Source organism: Pseudochaenichthys georgianus, chromosome 6 (genome assembly GCF_902827115.2).
Source record: "Pseudochaenichthys georgianus chromosome 6, fPseGeo1.2, whole genome shotgun sequence".
Classification (NCBI taxonomy): Eukaryota; Metazoa; Chordata; class Actinopteri; order Perciformes; family Channichthyidae; genus Pseudochaenichthys; species Pseudochaenichthys georgianus.
In genome coordinates, this window is record NC_047508.1 from 29,085,633 (window position 1) to 29,109,850 (window position 24,218).

The 24,218-nt window shown below is 41.3% G+C and overlaps 1 protein-coding gene across 1 annotated transcript in view; it reads left to right on the plus strand.

The window, feature by feature from the left end:
* The first annotated feature begins 3,979 nt into the window (after window positions 1-3,979).
* Window positions 3,980-24,218, plus strand: part of roraa (RAR-related orphan receptor A, paralog a) — a 180,759-nt gene continuing 160,520 nt past the window's right edge. The window contains exon 1 of the mRNA XM_034085249.2: window positions 3,980-4,270. Within this exon, the coding sequence (XP_033941140.1) occupies window positions 4,117-4,270 (154 nt within the window). The 5' untranslated portion in view covers window positions 3,980-4,116. The remainder of the gene's footprint in view (window positions 4,271-24,218) is intronic.

A 24,218-nucleotide genomic window follows, 5' to 3' on the forward strand; every position in this document is an offset into this window, starting at 1 on the left:
CCGCTGCTGTCGACGCGAGTGGGACCGCCTCCGGCCAACAGGTCGTCCTGTCCACCATAGTTAGGAGGTAGGAAAAACCCTGGGAGGAGGGCAATGGACCAACCAGATCGATGTTAACGTGGTCAAACCTCCTCTCAGGCACCAGGAATCGCTCCAGGGAGGCCTTTGTGTGGCGGTGCACCTTAGCACGCTGGCAAGCCACGCACATGCCGGCCCAAGCCCTCATGTCCTTTTTCCGCACCGAAGGTTTCCCGGGGTGCAACAGGTTGTGCACCGCTTCGAGCGCCTCCAGCTGGTGGGAACGACTGGACCCGGCTGGCCCGTGGAGACGTCACACAGGAGAGTAACACCCGCGTCGCCGAAAACCACATCCTCCAGGCGCAGCCCTACGGCAGCCCCCTTCAGGGCCTGGACGCTGGGGCCTGTGACCTGGTCCGCTGCTATGCGGGTATAGTCGAGGCCCAACTGGACTGCCCTGATGACGACCCTGGAGAGGCAATCTGCGACCAGGTTTGAGTTGCCAGCCACGTGCTGGATGTCTGTGGTGAACTCCGAGATGTTGGAAAGCTGTCGTTGCTGGCGAGCAGACCAAGGCTCCGCTACCTTGGACATGGCGAACGTGAGCGGTTTGTGGTCACCGAACGCCGTAAATTCACGGCCTTCCAGCAAAAATCCGAAGTGCCGCACGGCCAGCCAGAGTCCAAAGAGTTCCCGGTCGAAAGCGCTGTACCTGCGTTCCCTGGGCGTCAGCTGAAAAAGGCGAGTGGTTGCCAGGCGCCCTCCACCCATTGCTCATGCACCGCACCGACGGCGTAGTCCAATGCGTCTGTGATAATGGAGATGGGGCCGTGGGTGACGGATGCGCCAACAGGGCCATCTGAGCTAGCGCAGTCTTGACCTCCTTAAAGGCAACCTCCGCCGTCCAGTCGATCTCCTGGATGGGGGCCTTACCTTTCAATGCCTCATACAGCAGCCGCATAATGTGGGCGGTCCGGGCGATGAAACGGTGGTAGAAGGTCACCATCCCTAGGAACTCACGAAGCGACCAGGCCGCGTGCGGTCGAGGAAACGCTGCGACAGCCTCAACCTTCGCTGGCAGGGGTGCTACCCCACCCTTGGTGACGCGGTGCCCAAGGAAGTCAATGTCAGACAGCCCGTGTTGGCTGAGCCTCATGAAAAGGGCCCGGAGGTGGGACAGGTGTTCCTCCTCAGAAGTGCTGGCGACGAGTATGTCGTCCAGGTAGACGAACACAAACGGTAAGTCCTGCAGCACCGATTCCATCAGGCGCTGGAATGTTTCAGCGGCGTTCTTGAGCCCAAAAGGCATCAGCAGGAATTCAAACAACCCAAATGGCGTTATCACCGCTGTTTTGGGAATGTCCAGGGGATGCATGGGCACCTGGTGGTATCCACGCACCAGGTCCACCTTAGAAAACACGAGCCTACCTGCCAGGTGCGCCGAAAAGTCGTGAATGTGCAGCACCGGGTAGCGGTCGGGTGTCGTGGCGTCGTTGAGGCGGCGGTAGTCCCCACACGGGCGCCAACCACCATTAGGCTTGGGGACGATGTGCAGAGGAGATGCCCAAGGACTGTCAGACCGGCGGATGATACCAGGCGTTCCATGGTTGAGAACTCCGCCTTCGCTACTGCGAGTTTGGAAGGGTTCAACCGCCGGGTCCTGGTGTAGACTGGGGGTCCCTCAGTGGTGACGTGGTGCTCCACCCCATTCCACATACATGCTACTCAAGCTAGAATGATAACAACCACCAGGTACACTCTATAACGGGTCTGTGACTGATGCAACACACATTATATACCACAGTGAATTATTTCCCGTAATGTTCAACCACAAGGTAATCTTATATTATTGAATGCATGCACACACAATTAAGGAGTGTTTAGATTTACAATTTATGTTTTGAATAACAAGTATGAACATCTGGGCAGTTTTGTCTTTCCAGATAACAACATATGTCTGGCTGAAGTTCAAGTTTCTGGACTTGGTTGCTGAACATGCAAAAGGCATGGAATGTGAGAGTAGAGTTCACACGGTCAAATTTCTGTGGGTCAGAAGGTCAGGGAAATTTGGAGGAGCTAAAGCTGAGCTGAAGGAATGGAACTTGGCCTCTTCGCTTGGCAGTGAGAGATTCCTTCTGGCTGTCTGTCAAAAAGTCGGCCCTCAGAGCAGCATAGCTCCAAAAGTTATATCACCCTCTTGTTGGTGAGTTACATGCAAGAAGCGCTGCACTGGAAACAAGATTATTATTTGACAAAATCCCCCTCGGTGACTAGTCCAAACTTCAAATATTGACTTTGCTTTTGGTAGCATTTAGTGTATTCATTTTTTTTTAAATAAAATATCTCCCTTTAATGTCTAAATGTTTTTATTTTTTATTTTCCATACCTGCACATGAATTTTAAATTATTTTACGCAATTAGTTGACAATAACCTTGTTTTGCTCAGAATCTCTCACATTAGGTTTCACTGCCATGCTTGTCAGTATTTGACTTCATGTATATTATGTCACTTGACTAATGAGGTGTTAATCCAGCTTGAAAACAAATGCATGCATTAAAGGTCAACACCAATTATGAAAGTTGAACTAACATTAGACACAAGCAGAGTCAATCGCAAGCCATTCAATCAAAATAAAGGAACACGATATGAATACATCAGCAATACTTAAGTGATAAAATTACTGATTTCAACCAATTGACACCGCAGAATCAAAAACACTGCTGCATGTGGAACGCAGTAGTGTTGTTTGTGTTCATTGTTTGCTCACTTTGTCATTATTATGCTATTCATGTCAATTATCTTTGTAAGTATAACATAATATAGCTGTTTGGTATTGCAGGATGGATATTTTAATGTATCATACATAAGTGAACGTTGAAATATGTGATTCAAAACATAGTATTTATGTCATTTTAAATACTATTTAATTAACTGCTAACCAAATGTATTCTAGATGATACACTGTTATGTACATGATGGTAATTTTCAGTTTTGGCCAAGTTTTTGTATTATCTCTCTCTGGTCTATTAGCAGTCTGGCTGTGTCCCGGGAGGGCAGTACCGTGTCAAAGTCCACGTGCACCACTCTGAAGGGGGCGGGGCTCCGCTGATCACATGTAGGGAGCATGCTGTTTGTAATTGCTGCGCAACAAGCGGGCCATGACTGTCGGTTGCCAGAGTGACGTTTGATACCAGTTGTTGTAACTAAGTCTATCCAAACTGTTATCAATCTTTATTTGTATCAGAGCACAGACACTCAAATAAAACAGTCATATAATCAGACTATGGAATGCACCGTGACCTTTCACAGGACGTCATCATAATAATGATGATGATGATTAAGCATAGCTATTGTTTGAGTTCTCAGAAGTAGTGTTGTGGTGAGGAGCAGCTTACAGACTGCTGTGTGCTGCAGCCAGGAATGGCATGCACACTGAATGATTTAGCAGTAAATGTCTCCGCAGCTTTTCACTGTGAACTTGCAAACACAGACACTGTTGAGTATTGTGAATTGAACAGTGGCCACATTTAGCTAGGAGCAATTTACAGATTGTGATAAAAGAAGACATAACAGCCACAGGAGCTGCAGTTTTCATGATACTTATGGGCTATGTTATTTTCAGATGTATAGTTTAATTATATGGTTTGGATCACCAGATGCATGCAAGTCTTAATGGTGTATTTGGCAGATTTTCAGTTTCAAATGCAGCAGCGACCTACATGTATTATTACAATTATTTTCCCACATAAATGAAGTATTAAATAGATTTAGTAAACTGCTGATCAAATTAAACACTAATAAAAACATGAAATTAATATGCAAAACTGCGCAGGGTCGATCAGCATGGATTACTTTCAGGCCTACATCTATTCTTCGGCAATTGACAACCTCTCCCTTTCCAGTGTGCATGACTGGAGCTCTCTCTAGCGCTGCCAGTGGACAATCAGACCTACACACCCACCTCCAGACACACTCGCATTTCTCATTTCTTACTTCTAGTCTAAATTAGATAGCAAGACGTAGTGCCGGAGCTCACAGTTCGCACCGAATTAGTTTGAAGTACTAGCGGTAGTTAAACAGCAAATCTGAAATTCAACATGGAGTCCCCTCCAGATCCAGCAAGCGACCCGGGCAACAGCGCCTCGGAGCCGGCTACCCCGGTCAGGGAAAACCCGGTAAACCTGGAGACGCTCCGAAAAGCGAACCATCCAGCCCCGGTTCGGAGGCAGACCTGCTCCAGCACCAACAAAGGTAAGCGGACCGTGCTTCGCTTTTAAATGCGTGGGAACGAAAGACCGATCGCGGATTTTCAGAATTAAACTTCAAAATGAATTAATCGCTTCCCCACAAATAACTGCACACTGTCTAACCCTCCAAACCACAGGGACACGGCTCTTTATTTATTACCACCGCGGCTTTTACCCGTTCGCCTGTAATTAGTGCTTCGGTGTGTTGCTGCTTTTCAGGCTCCACTGACAGCTCGAATCATAGGGGGGTGATACGGTCACAGATGTCACATTTACTCTCACTGCAAGATAAATCAATTACCCAGCAACTTAAAATGACCTACTGGAGCTTCTCTTCGTGTCAAAAAGGGCCAAACTGTCCCTTCAAAAGAGATTTTGTCAAAGTGTCAAAAGTGAACTTTTGGAAACTGTGGGCTAGTTTATCGATCAATCTCCTTTTTGTAAGGACGTGTCCTCCTCTATGCCTGATCCAGCACGCCGTGCTGTCTGGCAGGGTGTTCACATCTCCAGCTAACAGATTTGTAGCTGTTCCTGTGCAGAAAGACGCCCAGCAGCTGGAAATTGTTTAGCGCCTGCTCTCACACACTATTGCAAGCATGGAGTCGCTGCACGCCTTTTTGCGAATATACCACCGCACGATCATACAATTAAAACCAAACGGGCTATATATGCCTGTTTTAAAAGTGTGTCTGTATTGCTGCTGAGATGTAGTTCATTTTTTACATGATTTATCCACCACGTCCCGTCCATGTTGTACAGTACCATTATTTAACCACACCCCCTCTCGGCTGTCTCACAGGCTAACCGGGCTCATCCAAGTTCAGAGAAATTATCTTTTTCTCTGCTCGTTGTTCACTATCACAGTCGGTGTAGATGGCAGTGAGGCGAGCGATATACATGTGACAATTAGTTTATAACTCGGTACTTTTTGTGTGCGCACTCGTCCTGTGCGCGCGAGGGTATATTTAGAGTGTGATATAGTGAATGTGGAATGTAAGCTGGTTATGTAACAGGTTTAGCCATAAACACAGGCGCGCAACTGAAAGCACAAATCATCACCGCAGATCTCCTCACTTTATACAAGAGTTCCCCCATTCTCCATGAAAACCCCGTCCGTTAAATTAAAATAAATCTGTGCACTTCAGCGGATATGTGCTCACCGGTGAAGGGAAACTGTGACTTTGTGGGCTGGCACTGCCGGAGCTCTTATGTAATAGCGGGGCAAAGACAGGTAGTTGGGAAGCTTCGTGGATTGATTTCTTTTTTCTCAAGTCTGACTTTCAGACACAACTAACCTGCTGACCCATATTCACCCCACCCTTTATGCACAGGATTAAAGTGTGTCTGGGATAGAGAAAGACAGGAAAAAGAACGCCTTCGGTCTGTTATATAATGCTGAATGGGTTGAAAAAACCAAAACACATGCTCAGTTGGATAACCTCTGCAGCTCAAAAGGAGTTTCCCTGCACCAAAACGTAGTGTTGACCTTTGTGCAAAGAATTAAAACGATTGCATGAAAACATGAACTCTAGACGGCTTGAAGAAAAGTTTTGTGAACTTTAAAAGAAAGTCGCCATTTATCTGAAAAGGGTTCATTAAGTTGCCATCTGTTGCTTTGATGTTCAGTTACTTATACAATCTGTTGTGGTCGACTCTCACGAATGTTTACAAGGTATTATTATAACACTGCAACAGTTGGTTTGTATTTGCCTTAAAAACATTTAACTGGGTTTACAAAGCAGATTATTTATAAATGTGATCATGTAGAAACATTTAGAACATTCACCACTCAGGAGAGCAGAAGAAACGTTTTCTTTCATAAAGAAATGATGGCTTAATGGTTTTATTAAATAAAGCATTGATGCAAAAGTACATGTTTTCTAATAAGAAGCGACTGCAGTTGGTTTATTATGGCGGCACAGTTCAGTGCAGGATAAATAAAACAATAAAAAAACTTTTATTGCTCACAGTACTGTTATAGTCTTGTAAGACATCTTTTTAGGATTATAGCTCTCTGCTCTGGCATTTCTGGCCAGCCACATAAACCAACATCTGAAAGGTGGCAGACACTTGCTCAAGTACGGTTTCCCTCTTTACACCAGCTGTATTAGACTTTCTGAGGATGCACATTTCTTATCCTGCATGCAGAGCATTTACTGTTTTAACCCTGAGTGCTAATACCTTTTAAGTAGAAAGGGCTTACTTCAGCAGAAGCTCTGCTGAAAGACTTGAGAGGGTCAGAGAACAGGCCTTGGAGGGCTATGGATATCATTACTGGAAAGAAGAAAGGGTGTTATTTTCATATCGAAAGATCCCTCGTTTTCGCAAATTTGGAAACAATCAATATTAATCGTCATGGTCTCTGCATAGGCCTGAAACCTCACCATCGCACAGGGAAGCTGAACACTGAAGCTGCGGATGTGATAAGAGCTCCGGTGGCTGAGGTCCTCTGGTAACATGACTTTGAGCATCAAAAGTGTGTGGTACACGTGCGTGTTGTAGTAGTGTAGTGCTCTGAAATACACAAGACAAAAAAGACTACAAAACATTATGTTGCATAGCACATTGTGTGAGTTGTCATTAAGTGAAGTGTTCGCAGTGTTACAGTCCGTCCTGTATATTTATTATAAGCCTCGCTGACATATCTTAATGGAATTGCTTTTGATATTTTTATACTACCCACCAGTTGCAACCTTTTATGTCACGACTCCTGTAGATCGTCTAGTTTCTGCAATCCCCTTTTTGAATAAAAAAAATGAGCTGTTTTTAAGTGTTTCATGTGAAGAAGCAAATCTTAAAAGCAAAGTAAAAAGAGTCTCTCCTAATGAACACGCACCCATACTTTCATCAAGCAGTTTTATTTTTGGGCAGTGAAATTAGAGCTCTTGGCTAGAGTGGCAGAATGTATTCAGTTGTTGTTCACACAATACGGATGAGGTGCAGGGTTAGGGTTACATCTCCAAAAAGCTGGGAGCGGCATGAGGCTTGCACGCCACTCGAGTGGACAGCAACTTTACTGAGGCGCAGGCATTCTCACATTCAATGCATTGGGGCTCTCTGCCCGCTGGAGAGAAGGAAGATCCAGGTACAAGCTTTCAGCTGAACCTCAGCGCGGACGGGTCAGCGAGATAAACTCTATAAGGGGCTCTTTTTTTCTGGCTGGCTGCCTGTAACATATCAAGTATCAGTCCTCCTGCGTTTTCAATTCTCAAAGTTGGTGAGGTGATCATATCATAATCCATTCTATTGGTACCTGTTAGACGGTTGTTAAATGTTAATAATCTATTTGAAGGCCAAGCGCAGTATTTGATCTATTCCTTAGAACAACATTACAAAACATTTTAACTGAAAAGATAAACAGTATTTATTTGACTGTGCACTAAGCTGTTACAAAGATGGGACATCTGCTCTAAATTTAGACTTTGGCACCACTACATTTAGGGAAAAAAAAGGTATTTTGTTTTTATGAGCTTCAAAGGTCAAATGACATTTGAGCGGCAGTGTGCTTATCTAAGGAGGGTGTAACCGTGAATGCCAACATAACATCAGGACTAGTAGTAAAATGAGCAGTGATTGAGATTTGTATCATGTCAGGTGCAAGGCTCTTTCTTTCTTGCTCTTGGTTTAAATAACAACAAAATAATAATAATAATAATAATGTAAATAGTTTTTTTTCAAATTATCTTACTAATTGTTAAACTGCTGATAATTGCTCAATACTTGTTAGGGGATTTTTCATGTCATTTAAACTCTATTCTCATTTTCTTTTCTCATTTTTTCTCGATGGAAAGTTTGCTTTCAGTCATGCATTTTCAGATAACTTTCTATCATTAAAATATAATATTTTCTTGTTACTGTGTGTGTGAACATTTAAACTTTGTCCAATACAATGTGATCTTTGATTTTAAAGTTGACCTTTTATAATAACTAATACAGTTCAGAGGGTGTCTCCTTACATACACGGAACAATTCTTTATCCTTAAGTGTGTTGATATAAATGTGTTAAACGTATTAAATTCAAATATGCAAACAAAGCACCTCCTGATTAAACCCATCCAACTTTGAACACAATTATACCCAGCCATTGCAAAAATGGGACCTCTTCATACAAATTATTTTTGTTGCTTTATAAGTTTGGAGTTTATTCTTTTGATAGCATTTTCTTTAATACAATTTGAGCATTTCATCTTCCGTACCTATTATAGGAAGGGATTCAAAGTAATTAAATAACCCTTAGAGATGTACATGTAGAGGGGGACATTTCCTGTATTCAATATGAAGGAAGCTCCATGAAAGGACTCTTGAATTGTATTATAGGAAAGTGTTTTCTAGTCCTGTTGTCCTACCAGCGATTGACAGAACATTGCTCTGTAGCAGGATCACAAGTGTAACACTTGACCCTTAGGTTATCCTATAAGCCTAAACATCTGGGCCAATAGCTTCATAGTTCTCTTTATCTCCATATATAAATCTATCAGTATGCATGTATTTATATACATTTAATCTTCTGTATTTATCTAATATGATGCAGGAAACTGGGTTTACAGGATCAATGTTCAAGTTATTTGAATCCAAGTCCATGTACTTTCAATCAGCATAATGTGCAGTGGTTGTAAAATACTACAGTGCATAGCATGACTGTTACTGTAGGTTGTAGCTGCATTTTTGGCAACCTGTAAGTAGGGCTGCTCGATTATGGCAAAAATCATAATCTTGATTATTTGGGTCAATAATTGATATCACGATTATTAAAAACAATTATCCATTTACTTTGAAAACATCAATTTATTGGAGAAAAAAAATGTGAACAATATGTTTTTAACAGTTGATTACCCTGAACTTTAAGTATAATTCAACAGAAAAACCAATACAAAAATAATAATAATAAAAACATAATCGTTTTATTTCGATTACGTTGTTTTCGTAATCGTTGCAAGCCATAATCGTAATTGCGATTTAAAATACGATTAATTGAGCAGCCCTACCTATAAGATATATTTGAGATGTACCGGGTGCATACTGTAGGCAAGGCAATGCAAGCCCAAATAGGCTATATTAATTTAAAAAAAGTGAAGGCATGTCAAACTTACCCAAGACCAAATTTGAAAGTTTCATTCATGGGGGACAGTTTATTTTGGAGTTTGATTCACCAGTGGCCTAACTGGGGCTGGCGAGGAATTTTCAACTGGTGACAGACACCAGACTTGATGTGAAATCTCCTGTGGTGAATGACAGCTCAGATCTATGGCCCATTTACAGAAGTTTGTTTCTTAGATAGAAAAATCTGAATAGTAATGACCGGAAATACTCCAGATGCATTATTGGAGGGTGTTAAAGGAGTCTATATTTAATGTGGTACACTGTGACCTAAGTGCTGCTGCTTGGCTCAGTGCTGCCCTGTGCCTCTCTGATATCAAGAGGGTCCCTGGATGGTTGGTGATGGAGGTCTGAAGGATCACTCACAGGAATTCTTATGTTGCATCTAGGGCCAAGCCTTTCTCATCTCTACCAGTGTGAAGAGTGTAAAGCTCCCGAGCAGCTAGGTTACCCCAGCACTCAGTCAGGAGCTTTGACCAACAGTATCTCTAAAATCACTCTTGTGCCGTTGAACACAATCATACAAGCTATTTTCATGCTGCTTTACGTCAAGTAATGTGAACATAAAACTGTGAGAGTCTATACACTCAGAGTAAATGTATATATTTTACCACAGAGCTCAGGGTGCTGAGTGCTGACATGTGTTGAGCACTTGAGAGAAAAATCATGGATGGTCTCCGGAGGCCCAGACGTTGTGCACACCGTAAAACAGGAAGAGGTAATGTTGTAAAATCTAAAGTATGTTAGTGAAGCAGCACACCTCAAGAGCCTCTTAACATTATTTATCTTGGATTCTGAAGGCTAAATGGCCCTCACGGCCGCTCTGTCTCAAGGACTCCTGAGAGGTGGACGATAACATCAGGCTAAGATGAACATAGAAATCTGTGTTGCATTTTGTAACCGTCTAGCATGGATGAATTACATTAACAAGAGCAAGGAATCCATGTTTTCTCATGCGATCGTTAGAGTGATAATAATGTAACCTAACAATGTCTGCACTTATATTTTACAGGGTGTCAAATATAACTAACCTAGACTAGAGAAGGTGGTTTCAGGAATTGCTGAAACTATTGGTTTTGTTTAAAAACAAATGTGGCATCATTAGTCTCTGCATCATTACACGGAGAAGTTTTTGTTTTTCATTCGCACAAATCCATCTTTAGATTGAACACGTATTATAAATAATATAGTTGCAGTACCAGATTTTTCTTTTCTAATGCCTATAATTTGCTATTCCTTTGCTCCCATCACATAGGGATGTAGATAATTCTGCTGAGGAAGTCAAAGCATGCATATCACATCCTCCACCATCATTTTCCTAAGATCAGCACTGCTGGAGTATCACTCGACAAAGTTTTATTTGTCACCTGAAATAAACAAATAACTTTTGGAGACAAGGGGAGATAAAATAACTTGAAAATCAGTGTCATTTCTGTTGGCTTGATTATTTATATTGGAATAACAAGCGCGACTTAATCTCATAAATAAAAAAGGAAAAGATACAGATCCGTCCCCTCCAGGTACTGCCACCACTTAATCGAATTAGCTCCACTCTCAGGCTTGACGGGCTCTTCAAACACCCTTGGTGACTTCTGAGTGCCGATTACAATCAGCTACTATTTTCAGCCTTTGATTAAAATCTGGTGAGGTTGGACAGAATTTTTTTGAACGCAGAACCAACTAATTATTAACATCACAGCCCATCTCTCTTTCTTTTTTTTGCCAGTTGCAGAGGGCCAATGGGCTGGAGTACTTAAACAATACCCATAAGTATTAATCATGTTGAACCAGGCTGTGTGAAGCTGTTGGCTTGTTCTTATTAAAACATCCCGTGCTAGTTGTCCAAACATATTTTTTTACTGACCTTTGTGTCATTTTAAACACATCTGCGTGTAAAACTCTGTCTTCATTTGTGAAACTAAAGAAGCCATTTATATTTATTTCATAGCATTGTAATATTTTAAGATAAGTTGCTTATACAGATGTTTTAATCTGGCAGACAACAATAACACGCACAATGTTTTACTCATGAAATAATAGAAGATGATCAGGATTGTTCATGCCTCACACAGTATGTCATAGAATCACTGTAATGTGCCTGTCAAACACAATTATGCTCCTTTTGTTACTTTCAATAGGCAGCTTTTGAATATGAATAAGTCACTAATGAATATTTGGTGTCTGTGGATTGATTGCTTTAGGAGGCATACTAAGACAGTGTGGCACAATGGGACTCAATCAATGCAGCTATGCTGCCGCTGTGCTGCTTTCTGACAGTGATTGAAAGACAGAGTCACTCTTCCCCAAATATGCTACACAGATCCTGCTCTCATTCACTGACAAATATCAGCTGTCTGATCAATCAATATTTGCAGCTTTATTTTGACTAATGCAGTACTTAAGAGGCAATAATTAATGCCATGCTGGGTTGTTAAAAGCCTATTTTTATGTGACAGACAGAAATAGACATACAGAAATAGGATGATAAAAGCCTCTGTATGATGTTGATAGTGGCACGTGGTGCAGAAGTTCCTTATACGCTGTACTATGAACTTGTGAACAACTTGGCACATAACAATTCTTGTTGCTTTCAAGTGTTTTTCACAAAAATGTTTGTATAAAACTGGATTTATTTGTCCAAAAGTATTCAGCTTATAGCTAAACGTAGGACGGTACTTTGAGGAAATGGCAGGTTAAAAAAAGAAATCCAACAAATGTATAAATATCTAATGAACTTTCATTAACTTATTCTCCCTTTTTTATAAAGTTTTTTCTTCAGCCTTTGTTGAGGTTGTACGTTCGTTTGAGTAATTGAAATATAGTATGGAACAGTTTAACTAAAGGGAATATTCATTGGACGTCATCTTGTGTTAAACAAGTGTGGCTTGTGATGCTCATTAATTTGGGCTTGCTCCACTTGCAGTGTTTGGGCTCTCTTCGCTGGCTCGGCGCCACAGCGTCTTCTGAAAGAGCCACTTCATCTCTGTCAGGGGCAGGTGGAAATGTGCTGCACACTTCTAATTGGACAAAGTGCCTTTCAAACTCCGAGCCATCATACACAGATCAGATTATCATACAGACCAGGTGTTGACAGAGGTTCTTCACCTCCCTTTTCCCCTCTTGCTCTCTTGTGCATCTTTTGGTCGACTTTCAGATCCTCCCTGTGCTGCGATGCTTTTTAAACTCCCGGCCGCCTAGTGGCCCTGGGCATAATGAGCCCTGTCTTGCAGATTAATTACCATAAAGTGCATTTGTTATTTTGACTTTGGAGCACATTAGTGTATGCTAGGCATCATTTGGACAAAACACATATTTTAAAAATAATCTTCAAGTGATTTAACAGATGAATATTTGTTAAGATTATCAAGTAGATCCCACCTAAGTTTAACGCAATATCTTGGTCATCTTTCTCAAGAGTACTGAAACATGCCGCAGCCAAAATGAGAATGTGAGGCTGCAGGCTAGCTCGCAGGGGGCTTTAAGGTCTGCAGAATAGCTCGGGGCCAGACCTCACTATGCTTGTCGAAGTAAAAGGCCTAGGTGAAATCTTCAGATCACTTCTTCACATAACAGGTTACCAGCGAAAAGAGCAAAACTCAACTCATGTTATTGTGTCTGTTTGATTCAGTTAAAAGCATGTATTTTGAATGAGCAATGGAAGTAAAAAAGTAGTGACTGATGTAAGAGTAGTCTAGCTGAGAGAGGAAAAAACACTTTTTTCCGTTCACATTTTTACAGATCAAGAACCTACCATTTTCTCTGGTTAGTTAACACTGAAAAAGACTCACAATCAGTGAGGCTTTTTCTCAAAATGTTCCAGAGCAGATTTGAATCTGAAGCTTCAAATAAGATACACATTGAGTCATGGCCTGTGAGGATGCGAGTGTGTGTTGTCGGAGCAGCAGTAGGAGCTACATTTTGTTTTCTGTTTACATGAAAAGTGTTAGACTGAAAATGGAAAATAAGATTGGGCTTACAAATGAACCTCGAAGCAGCCCCGGCTGAACCCATTACACTTAGTGTTTGGTTTTTCTTTTTGCATTCAGTTTTTCAGACGATCAATTTCAGCTGTGTTCAGTGTCAAAGCAAAATATCTACCTCTTTTGTTCAACAAAGATTATCAATTACTTTAACAAGGATTGCATCTGCACTTTGCATTTTGCTTCTGTGAGCAAAAGCTCTTATTTGACAGATAACAACCTTTCACCTGGGTGGTTGTTCTGTTGCAATAGAGGTGAATGTACAACTTTAGGAATTAGCTTAGGAAATAAGTGGTAGAACACCAGTATCTCATTGTATGTGCAATTTCAATATTTGCTATGCACAATCACATGAATTCAAACATAAATGAATAAATAAATCCTTCAGAAGATCTCTCAAAACTCACTTTTTACTCCGCACTTGGATTAGGACTACTGTTTTCTTTGTATTGTTTCTGTTCTGATTTCATGTAAAGTGTCTTTGAGCATTAGGAAAAGCGCTATAAAAATCCTGTTTATTATTATTATTATTATTATTATTATTATTAAGCCGGTCTATTTTTTATAATTGTTTTTACTTGTTATTAAATCATACTTTTTTTTTTTTTTACTGATTCTTGTTATTTTACTATCCCCTCCCATGCTGTTAGAAAGTAAATTAATGATCTGTCCTATTCTTTGATAGCAGGAAACCACTTGTGATAAATACATTATCACTGCTCCTTTCACACGTCAGGCCGACTTGGCAACATTTTGGCATACTCGATTGCTTATCTTGTCTGCACGTCGTCAGCGCAGATGTATTACCCTGTGCTGATTTGATTCTGGGCAAAGGGAAGTGGACAGGAGAGATTGATGGTGGTGTCCCCAGTCAGACAGATAACACCTGATTCGGCCTGCAGGGGGTTAGTCTAGCACACTCCTCCCCTGCACCCCCCATGCATCAGAGACCGTGCTGAGGAGGTGAACCGTTCCTTCACTCAATGCAAATTCGGGGCCACATTCAAAGATGATCCCAGGACGATTGAGCCAATGTGGCCCCGAGCACTCTCCACCACATGATCCATGCATCAGCCACACCTGGAAGAAACCCACACAGGCATGGGGGTCATTTGTTTAACACAGGTGCACCATGTAACTCAACGCACTCAAACAAGCGCATGCCCACACGTCCCCGCACGCTTCAACGCACGCTCAGAGACAGACACATGCCCGAATGCACACACACAGATACACAAGTGTTAATGAAATGCCGTCCGCGCACATGGTTTTATATTGGAAAAATGTCTGCAGTACAACACCCCTTGTTATGACCTGTTGTTCCTGTCACTTTGTCAGTCTTTTAGAAGTGAAATATCACCAGGGAATGTATCGTAATAGAATAATGCCTTTGTACATCGTTTAAAGGGGTGTGGGAGTTTGATTGCTTACCAATATACTGCATTAGTATTTGAGTACATACTACAGTGTTGAGCTTAAATGTCATATTGGATTCGTATTGTAATACACTTAAGCCTTCTACCTGATATTCCCATTATCTTTCTTTCCAACAACAATGAGATTGTTTAATATCTATCAAAGATTTATATTGGACAAGTTCTTTAATGACACCGTTTAAGCTGTGGTGAAATTAGATAATTTGTAAATTATATAATAATGAAACTTATTATTGGTTGCAGTTACATTCTGTATAGTTCAGTACAAAGGATATCGTTCGCATTTGTATCATGCAGCACATGGAAACAGAGGGCTTTAAAAAAAAAATACTCTTCTCTTTTGCTGCCATTACATCATTTGTTATAATACACCAACCATCTGAACATCTTAACATCCCCACAAATCAAAGTATGCTGCAACATCCTGAAACGGACAAACATTGTAGCAAAACACGTTTTTAGTTTTTTAAAAGTCAATAACAACGTGCGCAGCACAGGTTCTCAGTGTGTGAAGCAGATGGTGAAAGGCTAGTGTATAATAGATCTCAATATTAACTGAAGCACATGCTGGGAGTGTTGGTGGATGGCACACAGCAGAGTAAAAGAGAAGCAGTGACCTTCTGTCCCATCATTTACCCCCTCGCGCCCCCCATACCGCTCTCAAATTACTTTGTTTTAGCCAATTAAAGCAGCCGGCTGAGCATCAAGCAGGCTGCCATTTTTTGCTCACCTGGTACCATGTGACATTATCGCTCTGTCATCGGGAGAGATGGCCATAAGTGGGAATCTCCGGCGTGGCACCGTGCCACCTTAGACCCCACTGTGTTCACTGATCTTAATGCAATGATTCACCTCCAACTTGCAAGAACCTCAGTCAGCTCTCACCTCTTCCCGGTAATGGTGCCACACACAGCTCCTCACTGCATGGACCAATGAGCAAATGATCGCGGTTGTTAAACCACGTTCCAAAGCACACAATAGATATACATTGAGTATTATTCCTCTGGTTCACAAAATGATCTGTTGATAAATGTGCAAGGAATCTATTGTCCTTAAGTTGCCTGATCAAGATACCATATGCTTAGAAATGGTTCTCCTTCCAAGTCCTATAATGGCTCAATAATAAACCGAAAGACAGCAGACACAACAATACCGTGGCACGAGATGAATGAAGGGCCGGAGTGTGTGGTGTTTAACAGCCATACGAGCACAGATTATGTGCTTGAAGGGGCTGAATCGAGTGCCAGCAGTGACAGTTGGGCTGGGAATTGAATGTGCCGGGGACGTGCGGTTCGACTCCGCTCGGAAACACCACTGGGTCCGGGGCTCATCTCTGTAGTCCTCCGCCTCCCTCCTCCTGTAGAGGCATTGTGGCCCGCCGTTTGCTCTGCGTCACCAGGGGAATGGACGGGCCCCTTGCTCCCGCTTGATGAGCACTCACTAATGGCTGCTTCTTTGAAAGCTCACTGCCTGTTTGAGGAGGAGTGTCTTTTACTTCCCTCCAGCTTGCCTTGGCCGGGCATTCGTCAGGCTGCCTGGCTTTGCTGTCCTGCCCACATGATGGTGCGCCAAGGGGCTGAAACGTCTGTCATTTGTTTTACTTTCAAATAAAACTTGATGATTTACCAATAAAAAAAGTAAAAATAGTCTTTTGATGATGTCTGGAGGCATATGGAGAAAGTGTTGCAAAAACATTTGAGCACCGTGTCAGGCTAGAAATAAGTCTTTTTGCTTATTTGTACCACATCTGATAAAGAATAATGTGGCTATAGATTTTTTCTAAATTAAACAAGTTAGTATATAAAGCATTACATATGGTTGAGGACACAAACAAGGCTGCATTACGTTGACGTCAACAAGCTGATTCTGGATCAGTGTATGTAATGGCTCGCCAAAATGCATTATGTCAAGAGAGAAAGCAGCAATTAAATTCCCCTCGTTCATGTTTTATTTAAGAAAGGTATTTTTACTTTGCATCTGCACGAAAAGAGCTTCAGCAGCAGTCTTAAGGAGATATATTCCTAACACAGCTTAGCACATGGAGGTCTGTTATAACAAAATAAGCAGCTGTGTTTGAAATTGGGCCCCTTGACAGTTTGCATACTTTTCACAGGCTGTTAATCGTCTATAGTTCACAAACCAAGCAAGATGACAAGAGCATCTACCGTAAGAAAAGAGGAAACCAACGGTAGTGTTTAAAGTGAACAATAGGCTTGTGTTTTTAAAAAGACGTCGACTGTACACTAGATGATGGCTTAATATGGTGTCTTAACACTTGTACAGTTGATGGATCTGTGAAGCTGTTTGTTATATAGTTGCTTATCATTGGTACCCTTGACCTGCAGTGCCCTGTCTCTTCACCAAGAGGTGTTGTGCCTGTTGCCCTTCTTATAACTAGCGTACCAGTGTCCAGAAGACTCCATTAGGAAGTTGGAGTCGTCCTTGGAAATCTGCTCTCTATAACTTCTACTGTCTTAACTCTCTCTATCCCTCTCCCTCTCCCTATCTGTTTCACATGCAATCTTTTTGCCCCACTTGAAACTAGGTTGAGGGTCAAAATGGCGAATTTGATATAAGAGCTGACGTGCTTCCATGGAGCACCTTGTCAACCCAAAACAATAGGTTTGCAGGACCTGTTATGCCGTAAGAGAATGTTCGCATATTCCCTGAGAAATGTCCTCCGCTACATATTCCCAAAAGACATGAGAACATTTCTGTGCATGACTTTTTACCAATCCTGGCCCAGAAGAAATGGAGGTTGAAGCGAAATGAATTCATTTAACATGTCAGCAATCATGGTTTTTTCACCTGACAGATTCAAAAAGTCATCCAATTTGCATGTTAGAACCTTTGCCCTTGTGATATTTCATTTGATGCATATATGATCTGCACCGGTTAATCTTTTCAACGTTATGTTCATGAAAATGTAAGCTCTTGTTCAATATGAGGCTGCACATGATGTCAATGAAGAGGTACTGTAACAGATGTTAGCACTTACATAATGGCAAGAAAAAAAGCAACCGGCTGTGGTGTTGTACAGCGGTGTAATGAAGACGTTTCATTTGATCCGACCTCTTTGTCTCAGTTGTTTCTCTGAGCTGCCTCTTGGTAGGAACGTCTTGGTCAGGATGAATGGAGACCAGATCCAGTCAGGTCCATAACACAGCTCTAAAACTGAAGAATTAAATGTGCAGTCGGGTTTATTTTGAATACTAATGGGTCAAAGAAATAAGGGCATCGCAATAAATCAAGTGAGTTTTTTTAAATGCGATGACCATTTATTCTGGAGCAGTATCTTGAGGTGTTTTGAGAAACAATAAAAAAAGACCCTGGTTAGGAAAGAGAGTCAAAAATGGATTGATGGAAGTTAATATACCCACTTTATTCATTTCCATTGTCATGGATCTTTCACCAACCAGTTGTCACAGGCACTTTCCTCTCAAATTAAATTTAAATTTGATATGACATTTTAATTGGAACACTATTCCCATTAATTGAACAAATTAGAGAACGTCTGCTGGGGGAAAGGTAATCTCTGGGAGAGATGATTTGGAATTCACAATTTAGAATTAAAAATCAGCTGCTTGGCTTTTGTTTGTGTGGCAGCCAGTTTTTCGGGAGTGCGCACGCACCGCCAGTGCCCGAGGTCTCAGCGGCACTCAGGGCTCACATTGTCTTCATTAAAAACGATTAAGGAATAGGTCAATTTAGTCTGCTTGGCTGCTTAGAGCCATGCACTTCCTCCCATGAAATGTCTTTGTCTTCATCTGCGGGGCTGCGTCGGCTCGGCAGTCACTCGAGCAGCAAATATGATCCGTCACTATTTTATGCATGTTTACATGTCTGATTGAATGACTTAGTGAGTCATAGTCGCATCCTTTAAATGCTGTAATTTAGTTTTTATTAGTGTGTGAGTGTGTGCGCAGACAAGCTCCTGCGCTCTGTTGCAGCATGCATGCCGTCTGATGAGCTTCTGTCTGATTAGCAATGAAAAGTGATGTTTACCCTGCAGCTTGCACTACTGTGAGCAATTAATTACGCTAATAAAAAATCACCTTAAAATTGGTGTGGTTGATTTCATTAACATATGTGGAAACAGAAATGTTCCCGATATCAAACATGTGGTGTTTGTGATGTTTAATGCTGAGTGGATGCTGTTTTCGTGTGGCTGAGTTAGAGGTTTCTACCCCGACTGCTCATAAAATAATTAAGGATTCACTGTTTTTGTTTACAAAGTTTCAGTTGCTTTGTGTGTGCGCCGTTTACAGTTCTCCACATTAACTCCTGTTAAGTATACAGTGTTTTTGGAATTGCCGTAAAGAGAAACCATTAACAGAGACTAAATAGAAAACGTGTTGCAGATTTCTCATCTCAGGGTGGCCACCTGTCAGTTTAGGTAGACTGGAAGTTTGGCCAGGAGGGAACAAATGGTGCCAAGAGGTGCCAGGTGTAGATAAATGTTGCACATATGTCATCAAATTACTTGACATTACAAAGGACATTGTCTATTCATCATGCATGTGCATTCTAACAAATGGTTGCAACATAAATCTCTAATTTGATGTACATTGTTCAGCAGTATCACACAATGTATGAACATGATGTGTGTACTGCAAATACAGTAAAAGGGAAATCTCTGTTGCCCTGTTGCTAATATTTGCGTAACAGCTTTGCAAAAGGAGCCTTTTGAAATTGCAGCTCATTGTGTTCCAGCCTATTCAGTTCATGAGGTTTCTCAGCTACCACATTGTTGTGTGTCAACAGAAACTGAGAGCACATGTGACCATACAACTGAATCCTTAGTATGAACCTTGAAAGTTAATCACAGCTTTGAAACACCAGTTTTTTTATAATTGTAATAATCTTCCATTTTAAAATGTTTCATCAACCTTGACGCTGCCACTAGATAGTGTAGAGAAAACCTTGGAAAATGTTCCCACTCTGATGCGAATTAACAAAAAAAATATATCTTTGAATGTCGGGGTGTACAGTAATTGTCATGCAGTGCCTTTAAGTGCCTTAATTTAAGCTTTCTATAAGAACTGTAGGAGGAAGCAGAATATAGTGTGTGTGTGAGGAAAAAAAAGAGAGAGCCAGACAGAGAGGGCTCCTAGATAGCGGGGCCGGGGGGAAAAGTTCCCCATGCTTGTCAGAGTTTGAGCAAGTTCAGAATTGATGGAGCCCACAGGCAGCACTGCTAATTTTAGTTGAAATCACCTAAGTGGTTTGGCTAATTTATCCAGGCTCCTCGGCCTCAGCCCCTGGTTCCTGGCTCTGCGCTGCCTCCCCCTCCCGCGCAGATATATCCACAAAGCGTGAAGGTACCAGGAGGTGACAGAAGGAACAGAAGGGTATTCTGTGCGCAGCTGATTCACAGAGCACTGGGTGGTTTAAACCTGTGTCATACATTTGGATAATGTTTGACCCATAACGACATCCCAGGTTTAACCATCTATTCCATATTCTATTGAAATGGTTCATACAACTCTGTTTTTATTGGAAATGGTGAAATTATATGAATTTAAAACCATGTGAACAACAATAGATGCAATCACTGATAAATCTGATGGCTCCCGATAATCTTGTATATTTCACATTTCCGATGTTAATGTAGATATGGAGGTTTAAATATAAACACATGACAGTCGTTTTAAAGCTTTCGGAGAGGATGTTGCCAGCCAGTGTGATTGTGTGTAATGATGGTCTGCCAGCTGGATCTGCTGAACATGTTGAAGCTTAACAAGCAGCATTGCTGGCTTTTAATTGTTTTGTAACAAATCAGACAGTCCCTTCCTTTGTGGTGCCTTTGAACATCAGTTTAGTAGAAAGTTGAGAAATAGGGATTTCAAATACAACTTAAAATCGTAATGGAGGGGCTAGGTCAGCGCAGATACAAAGAGTGTTTTGCTTCGCAGTGATTAAAAATGCTGTTATATTCTTTGTAAGACTGGAAATTATACTTGAGTCTGCGAGGCTGGATGTGACTTTTAAAGTTATTTTATATGATTTTAGACATTCACAGAATTAAACCAGAAGAGTTTGTCTTAACAAGTGTAATACCAGTGTGACTGAAGTACATCAAAACGTCAGAACATGTGATTGTTCAGTGTGAAGCAGCACGGATAAGCATGCCAAACGTCGCTTATATGTATCTGTTGCTCGACTCCAGAGTTTGTATCCAGCAATTAGTGTCAAACTCGCTCAGAAGATCCTTTTTACTTACAAAGTCAATACAATTGGAGAAACTGTTCACTCTTAAGTGACAGCTCATAATTGATCATTTAATGATGTTAAATGACTGCAAGCCTCCTATTTTTATACGTCTGGCAACAAAAGCTATAACAATAAAGGTTATTCTCCTCAGACAGTGGGTGTCTAAAACAGTCTGCTTTGAATAATTAACTTATATATTCCGGTCATATGGGATATGTAAAATGCCATTGGAGAAACCTTTATAGGTGTTTAAAAGCAGATTGTGTTAGCAGCATGAAAGAAACACTGAATTGTGCACAAGGCCTGTTCATTCATCCATTCATGAATCAATCATTTTGAAAGTGCAGCCATAACTGCGGAGGGGATGTGGCAGCTTCTGTGTAACATTGGCTTTGATGAAAAACACTCAAATTAATCTAGTTATGAAGCCCTCCTATTTTCTCAATATTTAATATGCAGACAAATTCAATATTAATTGATTTCTCGTCTTTATAAATAATCGGTTAACCCCAGGTTCATATTCATCACTTGGCAGCAAAAAGACTAGATTGCACTGGGCTGTCGTGGTTTTGTGTTGTTGTTGCACAGGAGCGTTAAATAAATATGGCATGTTTGATTTACTGTATGTTTGATGATGTGCATTTCATTAACTGAAAGCAAGGAACAGATTATGACAAAAGACAGATAAATAGTATAGATAATGTTTCATTGTAAACAAAACATTACGCTCTATCCACAACTAAGAAAACTCTTTATTTAATTTCTTCCTATTTCAACAGAAATATCGGTCTATAAACAGTTTTGTGTTTTCACACAGAACGTTTTGTGTTTGTTCCTTACAAACAGGATTTTCAGAGCAGTGAGCAAGAGGAGATGTTTGCAGTCTTGTGTGCGAGCCAGCAGTTTTTGGCAGATGAATGTAGGGGTTTTATGTGCCAAGCACCTGGTCAAACTGCAAACAATGAGGGGCTTATGGATTCTCTTTATCCAACAACGACTGAGATGATACCTAGTATGTTAGAGCTCTTATGGGTCCTTTTAAGAAATGCTGATGCACAATAATGCTCAGCACTTCTGGATTCTGTGGAAATGCTTCCAGGCGTTATATATAGTGTGTAGTAGTGTGGAAGGAACTCTTCGAGCTATGCATCTTGTTACATGTTATGTTTTTTCATCTTACAGTGAGTTGATGTTGGTGTCTTTTGCAGTCCAAACAAAGGAAATGGCCTTCACATTTTCAGGTTCAGCATCAACCTGTGAAAAACAAAATGTGATTTAGTAATATAAAGGGACAAATAAGATTCTTAATGTGCTGTGTGATATTGCATGCAGTAAAGGAGTCTCGTAAAAATATCTGCAGAAGTGAATTTGCAGTGAGGAGGGTTTTGGTTGAGTCTTTAGCAGTGATCTAATAATGAGTTCCACAGATGGGTTTGTTGGCTGGAGCTCTGCTGAGTCCGCCGTGTGTGCGGTAGAGAGTGTCAAAGTGTCTCCTGTGCAGGATCATCTCCAGGTTTGGGGAATGGATGGTGTCTGCCAGACATGCTGGCAGTCAGTGGGCCTGCTCTGCTGCAGTACCTGGGCTGGAGCTCCGCCAGGGTTAATTATAGGGGAGCTCCAGAGTCTTGTGTCACTAAGGGTGGCAGGCAGAATGTTGTCATACTGCCATGTCCTATTCAGAAAAGACAAGAGTAAGAGCACACCTGCTCAGCCAGAGTTTCTGCTGCGCTTCTCTCTTCCACAGTCACTTCACTCCAGGTCTGGAATGAACAGGTGACAAATAGCTGTTACACAGTGTTCAGTGGATTACTCAGTACTCCATGCACTGATCGCTAACTGTTATTTTTAGGGTATTTTTTCATAACATCTTCATTTTGTATGTTTTGAATTGTAAACCTCTCTTGAGCATGGGGACATTTAAAAAGCACTCCGACGATTTGGCATTGCAATCTTGTGAAAGGGTCACACTCATGGTAGGATAACAATTTAAATCGACAAAGCAGCACTGATCAGAGAGTCAGGTTCTAGGTATTAGATATATATAGGTATCTTTGTCAGGCTGAGGTGACTGAATTTGAAGCCAAAATATGCTTCTTACAACTTCTAACTATGTATTACTAATCCCAAGACCTTTTTATGAAACATATATGTAAAGTCCCCTCTTAAACAAGACCTAAACTGCAGCTGTGTGTCAAAGGCTGCTGACTGGCTCATTGTTACACCACATCTGTTGAAAGTGTTGCCTATAGACTTATACAGTATATACATCATCTGGATAAAAACGTTTACATTCACATAAAAAAACCATAAGGACTCCACGGGTCTGTCTCAGGAAACATCTCGGCAGGTATTTCTGTTGGTTCATTCAGCTCTTTGGTCCGGTGCAAAGTATCGTGATAACTGCTGGAAGCATCTCAATTAGGACTGATATATATTCATGTTCCCTGGAGAATGGTGCCTAATGACTTTGGTGATCCCTTTACCCTTCCTGTAGCTCCACCTTAATGTCAACATTTCTCCTTTCCCAACACTTTCATCCTATACATCTTAAAGAGAAATGGGCTGGACCTTTACCATCAGGACTCACACATTAGTACCAGTATAAGCTAATAAAATGATCAAATGTGTTGATTTCAGACCTTTTTAGATAAGATGTCCCCGGCGGTCATACCCTCCGTCCAGCCTCTGGGGAGCGCGTTCATGGTTCACTGTGGTGACCCCTGACCTTTACTTTACCACCATCCTCGGGCCAACATTCTCACTTGTACACAACGTCTGTGTGAAGGGCAGATTACCATGAACTTTACTGAACACTGTCATACTCCCTGTATGAACTTTGCTTTTACATGGTGCCACCCTCACGCCAAATAAAAAATTATAATGTTGCCGTGGCCACTAGTTGATTATGGTAATTGCTTTCCTGTTTTGCCATCCTTACAGAAAAATGACATTAAAACATTTGTGTGGCCGATTCTCCTTATGTTGTGTGCATATTCATACATTCCGCAGAAACTGAACCTATAATGACCTGAACACTTTACATTAAAGCCCTCCAGGTAGCAAAGCTCTAAGAATATCTGTATGTTTGTCACTAACACTTGAGTTAAAAAAGTAATTTTAGACACTGCTTCTGCTATCTCAAATGTTCCCTGTTAATGCAATGGCTCCTGCCTCCTACCAACTATACTATTGTGGCTTAAATTGGTTGCAAGAGAGAAACATTCGT